The sequence below is a fragment of the Amia ocellicauda genome, chromosome 3 (genome assembly GCF_036373705.1).
Source record: "Amia ocellicauda isolate fAmiCal2 chromosome 3, fAmiCal2.hap1, whole genome shotgun sequence".
Classification (NCBI taxonomy): domain Eukaryota; kingdom Metazoa; phylum Chordata; class Actinopteri; order Amiiformes; family Amiidae; genus Amia; species Amia ocellicauda.
This window is the reverse complement of record NC_089852.1, coordinates 56,247,553-56,254,205: the sequence shown is the minus strand read 5'-3', so window position 1 is coordinate 56,254,205 and position 6,653 is coordinate 56,247,553. Positions and strand designations below refer to the sequence as shown.

General features: G+C 37.8%; 1 protein-coding gene across 7 annotated transcripts in view; it reads left to right on the top strand.

The window, feature by feature from the left end:
- Positions 1–392: 392 nt before the first annotated feature.
- Positions 393–6,653, top strand: part of robo2 (roundabout, axon guidance receptor, homolog 2 (Drosophila)) — a 275,708-nt gene continuing 269,447 nt past the window's right edge. For all 7 annotated transcript variants that reach the window (XM_066699955.1, XM_066699952.1, XM_066699954.1 and 4 more), the window contains exon 1: positions 393–1,167. In XM_066699955.1, the coding sequence (XP_066556052.1) occupies positions 1,113–1,167 (55 nt within the window). In that variant the 5' untranslated portion in view covers positions 393–1,112. The remainder of the gene's footprint in view (positions 1,168–6,653) is intronic.

The window sequence follows — 6,653 nt, the reverse complement described above, 5'->3', positions numbered from 1 at the left end:
ATAATTAGGTTCCTATATACAGTATACAGCCATATTTCAGTACAAACTAATAATAGTTTTACACATTTGGGGGCGGATATGTGATGTGTGGGATTTGTAGGACCATTTTGCGGGTCATTTAAGGGGAGGATGTGGCAGCACTGCTCGTCGGTGAACTTTATCTGTAAGCCAGTGCACAATGCACTTTAAAGTACTACTAGACTCCGTTATCGCTACTCCTCGGTTTAAATCCCTTCCCTTCTCTTTTTAGCTTGCATTAATAATACGGCTTTGGCAACACTCCCTGGCCCCCTCCTCCCTCGACTCTCTCTCTCTCTCTCTCTCTCTCTCCCTCTCTCCTCCCCCTTCAAGTTGTTTTTTGGTTGGTGTGTCATTTGGAGCTGTAGCTCAGCATGAGCGCAGTTTGCAGCGCCGGCAGTAGTGTTTCAGAGACGCGGAAGGGGAGCAAAGCGCTCTGTGAAATTAGCAACTCCATGCACTCACCACTGACTGTATATATTTACAGTACTCAAGCACCTTGGATCAACAGCCCTTCATCAGATTGATATTTTAGGTGTGTGTCGGGGGGGGGAACAGACAAAAAAATAATAATAATAATAATAACAATCGGTATGAACCCGTGAAGAAAGTAACAGTTCTTATCTGAAGCATGCACTGAGCCACTGGATACCGCAAATTGATAGGTGACCGGGAAAGAGACACTTTGAGGGATAAACCAAACGAAGGTGCTTCTGAAAGGAATTAATTGTCTTTCTCAAATGTGTTTTCACTGAGGGATCTACAGTGGGATTGCAGTGGATTTTGAAAGACCAGAAAAGAGGCACAATGCGTGGAAACTTGGTTGGCAAGATGCGGGGATAAAGATGTTGGATTGCTGGTGAAATATCTGACTGGAGTTTCTTGAACATGCATATGGATATGTGTCTATCCCGTGTGCTGTTGAACATCCTAGTATGAATCCGTTTTGTATTTCTACTTTAAGATTGGATTCAGTCCGTTGCTAGGAACTGTGCCACTTCTAAAAACTGATATTTTCCCCGTTTTGGTGCACTTTGTACGACAACCAATCCACTATCGGTGCGCTAAATCTTGGATTGTTTTACTATGCTAGAATGGGTCTACTAGTGCATATCTTTCTGTCTGGATTACTGTATTTTGAAGTCAACGGTAAGTGATTAAAAACAATATATTTTTATTTTGTTTAATGTTAGAAGTGTTGCATATCAGAATGTGTCGTTTTTAAAGCACACCATTTTACAATGTTATAATTCGTTTTTCTCGTTGTCAGAACAAACTTTATAGTCTTACATTAGACGTTTCTGTAGTCTCTTGTCAGTACATTGTTGGGAAAAAAGTTAAATTCTCTAAGTCTACAGTGTTTATGACACCTGTATGTTTTGCGAAATAATGTTGCAATGTAGTCCAACACTCATTGCAGAAATATGGGGCAAAGCTATTCATCTGATCAGCTTCCACTACATGTGGTACTGTTTACATACTATTGTGCTTTATCAAAAGTTTGATGCACTGATGCAAAACTCAGATGCAATGCCTGTATATAGAACAATATACGGCTTAAAAAAGGACACATTAAAGGAGAGGTACAGTCAGGTAAATGTGTTCATTGCATTTGTATTTAGTGACTGGATCTCTATTGCCTACAAGGCACCGCTTGGTTCCGTAATGTTGGGCTCCACAATATTGTTCTAGGTCAATGTGTTCTAGTAAAGACATGCCCTGCGATCTGAAGGCATCTACACTAAACTAAAAGAAACACAAGCAATATTAAGGTGTTTGCAATAAATAGAGCGACATACTTTTACATACATTACAATCGAAAGCAGTAGATAGTTTACGATTCTCCATTAGGCTAATCTTGATCACTTTAACAGCAAGGCTTTGTAGTTAATTACAAACCCTATGTGTAATAGAGAAGTCGTTGAATTGGGGTGATATAGTTGATTGTTCCCCGACACAGTATACAACCACACCTTTCCCCACTACCACTAGCTCCAGTGTTGGCGACTATGATCTAATGTGCTAAAACTGATAAGGAGATGTTTGTATCTCTAAATTTAACTTTTAAAAGTTTCCTGGGTAAGGGATGATAATTGCTCCACCGATTACCATATTAATCCCAGAAGAAGGGAAAGGGGCCACAAGGTGTGATGTACTAATGATCTATTGACTTATGCCCGGATAAACCACAGTATTAAGGACTTTGTTGTATTTGCTAAATGTTTTAATTGGATTTAATTGTGCAGTAAGAGGCCTATACTTAAAAAGCCTATTAAGAGTTTATCCCATTCCCACCCCCCAGACACACAAACACCTTTACACTCTAAGAAAACACAGCAACTCTAAAAATAGATAACTAACACTAGAGGGTCTTGAAATAATTAATAAAGGCAAAGGTCAAATGATATAATAAGGGGAGCAGTCTGGATGAGTGAAACTCCTAGAAACTGCTGGTGCGAATCCCAAATCACACAGTTACACATTGTAATTAATGTACGGGGATGCTTAGAGACGTGAAACAAATGCAATTAACCAGCTTGCTGCAACGTCACAAGCGGGAAATAATACATTCACCTCGCACGCACACATTCCTAGCAGAATTTGTAAACATTTATTTGCTTGTTTCTTTGTTTATTGCATTGTGTTGACTTAAGTTTGCTTAGTCAACTTGGATTATATATGAAGGTTCGTTACGTATTTCAAAATTATGAATAGACAGTAGTAGTCATGTGTCAAGGAGATAAAACAAAAAATGTTATGTAAATTAAGCATAATCAGTAATGCATAGTTGAAAGTGGAAGGAAAATAGTTTCTGAAGATACACTACTCATACGCATTTAAATACCAGTACAACTTACTTCAGAAGCACATTTTAGCGACCTATAAAGTCACTTATTATAATATAGTAAGGATATTTTGGATAAGAAACGATAGATTGAAGATGATAGAGAAGGGGGGGATTTCAATGTCAGCTATTTAGTAAGTCTATTCATTCAGAAGTTAGGCCTAGTATTTCTATATTAGCTAGTAAAATGTGCTCTAGTCATCTAAAAATGAATATAAGGCTTTGTTGATCTAGCAAATATACCCCTTTCATAGTAGTCATACTAGACAGTATATATTGTGTTGTTCATCTTGGCCTTTTTTTATTTAAAGATTTATTGCAGTGCAGTTTAAGAAAAAAAAACAAAAAAAAACATAATACTGCATTATACTGTCAGGGCCCTTTAATTTTAGGCAGAAATTAAGTAGGCTACTACAATGGGTTTACCACCACAAGAGCCAGAGCCTACTTCCACTGCTGTGAAAATGTCAAGAGTTAAGAGTCAGTTATGAGAAGTGTCTTAATCACAGCTAACCCTGCAATCAGAGATCTCCAGAGGTGTCATTGAAACCTGTTTTCTAGTCCTTAAGCATCTTAAATAGATATTCTGTTACCTGCAAGTGACAAGGGCTATTACCAGGTGATTTGCAAAGTTGGGAGGAGGGGACGAGGCTGGGGGAGGGGCAAGGGAGAAGTGACAAGTCATTTTTATATAGATTTCCAGATAAACACAAAAATAACCAAACAATATTTATTTTCTAAGCTGTACATTTCTGACTGTTTATTGAAGGCATGAACATAAATGTAGCCAAGCTAAATGTATAGGATAGGCTGGTATTGCATTTCATTTGCATAAGGCTAAGTGGATAGCAATTGTTTTTAAGCAGGGGCTCAATGCTTGACTCTGTTTTAGCATACATTTAGTTGACTAGTTGGCACTCGGAGAACCCATTTCACAGTCTTGTTTTCCCGGTTAAAAAAAAGAGTTAAAAGAACTCTTATTTTTTCCTCTCTCTTTTTTTCTTTTTAATAGTCTACATGCTCTTTGTAGTCTGTGCGTCTCGTTCTTGTGCAAGACACCTCTTTTTCCACTGTCCAAGCATCGGTTGCTAGGTGAAAGCAAAAGCATTGATGAAGCAAAGGGGCAAATCCCAGTGTGATCCATGAATCATGGCCCAAATCCATTCTAAACACTTTGTTCTAACTTTTCCCCCTCAAAATACTTTTGTTTTCCCTAATGGCAGGCCTTTGAAAGATCCTCTGTAGGTCTTTGAGGTGGGAGGAACCGCTGCTAAGAGTCCACTTACGAAGACAAAAAGGTTTGGAGTCATATTCATGGGGCCACATTAGTAACAAAGACAGGCTCAATGAATAGTATCAGTCAGCAGCATTTAAAACCTCATGATTAATACCTTCTGGTTTCCATTGGGGTGTAGGCAGGCAGAGGAGGTTTCCCTCTTCAAGCTGCAAGTTCACTAATCAGTCTGCAGGACCGCGTTTCTTTGGAAAAAGTGGGTGTGTCGCATTGGATGCCAAGTTTGTTTTGTGTTCCTACTGAAACAGTCTGCAGCACAGAACTAAAAACTACCAATTTAAATAACTAATGGAAAATATGTGTATGGGAAACAAAAAGCGTGATGTTTTTTTTTTCTTCTTAAGAGAAGCTATTTCCATGGCACTCTCACTGCAATATATTGGCTGCTAGTTTATTTACCTAAATGTGATTTAATGGCATTAGCAATGAGCTATAAACACTTTTTTAAAAGAACATTTTATTGTAGAAGTTCGGTCATTCACAGCCTTGTGTTTCCTTTCTTATGCATATTCTTTAAAAAATATATATCATTCAGTTATTCATTTGTGTATTCCACTGGGTTTAAAGAAGGTCATATGACGTTGTGATGAATGCAGGAGAAACTTATTTTTCTGCTAACGATTAGAAAATATATCACTGTGATGCCTATCATATCCTTCATAAAATACTGTAGTTATTTCTTTGTAAACACTCTGTATGATGAATTCAATAACTCCTCTGAAATATTTTGTGAGGTCTTTGCATCCTACATGCAAACTGGAGCCTCTTGTGCACCTGCAAGGGTTTGATGTATTTACCAGCTAACAATCCCACCAAATAAGTTGTTTTATTTGGAGAGACTATGTGACAAAGTTTACTTTTTCAGTGTTGTATCAGTGTGAGGAGGTCCTTTCCTGTAACCATCTGTTTAAAAATATGTATATTTTTACACTGACAGCTACAATAGTTAAAACAGTTCAGAGATCTATAGTTGATGAAGTGAGGGTTTTGAAGACTGTTCCAAGCCTTTGGAATTTGAAACACAGAGGCCTTTGGGATCTGTCATGCTTTTTCAGGGAAAGCACAAGGTACATAAATGTGATGTTTTTCCCGTTTGCTGTTGTACATGCCAAGCAACTGAAGCAACTGTGATACCTCGACCTGAGGTACAAAATCAAAGGTACTGCCCATGAGAGAAACCTTCAGTCTTCTTAAATGTCAATAGTATAGGAGTGTGTATCTGACTTGGAACCAGGACCAGTATGAGATGTTTGATGTCTAGAGTTATATAATTATTCAGGTTTATGCCTAATACTGCAGTTCCAGTGAACTGACTAGTTAAACAAAATACTATTAAATGGCAGTCTGCAGCTGTTAAATGTATACTTTGAGAAGTACTACCTTCTACTTGACTGGCATGTCGCCAAAAACAAACCACTAAGCATCCAGTTTATATTTTGGAGGCGGTATCGAACACATATTGTTTTCTAAAGAATTGTTTGGGTTTCTGTTTTCCTGCTGGAGAGCTACACTGTTTTCTTGTATTAAATGGAATGACTCATCCTTGTCAAAGACTGGGTAGATTTATCTTGATGAAAATTTGATGAAAAAACAAATATGATACTGGTGTTTCGTCCTTTAAAGGCCTGTGTTGCTGGCACTGAGAGAGACAAGTCTGAACCTTTTTTTCTGTACAGTACATGCTGGATGTCGTTTACTTCTGTATAAAACCTATTATTCAGGCAGGAATGGGAAACAAATGCAATACAGGGCACACAGGACTGAATATTTGCATAATCAGGTAAATCTGATAAAGTTAAATCTCTGTCACCGGGGCCAATAACTGTTTAAGCAAATCCATGTACTGTAGCCTGCACAACTAGATTGAATTAGATTTTAGGAAAGGATTACTAACCATTTAACAACTGCTACTTCACTTTTGACCAAAGATACCGTTGTATTATTTTGCTGTTGTGTTTCTTTAGTCATTGAATGGGGTTTTAACAAGTTTGTCTGCTGACACTCCAGAAATTCAACACTACATGAAACTATGTTGAAAAACCATCTGAGCGACTCTCCTTTTGTTTGAATTGAACAACTGATTGGGGAAAAAACAATGTGATATTATATATCATTTTTAATGTAAGAATTTTTCTTTGGTTATTGGAAAAAGTGCAGCAGAGCAGGCACATGACATTTACAGTTTGCTGCTGATGCAGGTAGAACATTTGATTGTTGAGAGAGAGAGAGAGAGAGAGAGAGAGAGAGAGAGAGAGAGAGAGAGAGAGAGAGAGAGCACAAATAGTTTACAGTTAAATTAAGCTTACAGTGCCTTATAGGAAGACCAGTAAAGGCTTTGTCTGCTATGATACTTAAATGTGCATCTTGATTAATCATGACATCAGTGGCACTCCAGCTTTGAAGTATTTTTGAAGGCACAAGTATCTGACCAGATGGATAAATAATACACCTTGTGACTTTTGAGGAGTGTATGTCATTACCATAGGACCCCGGTGA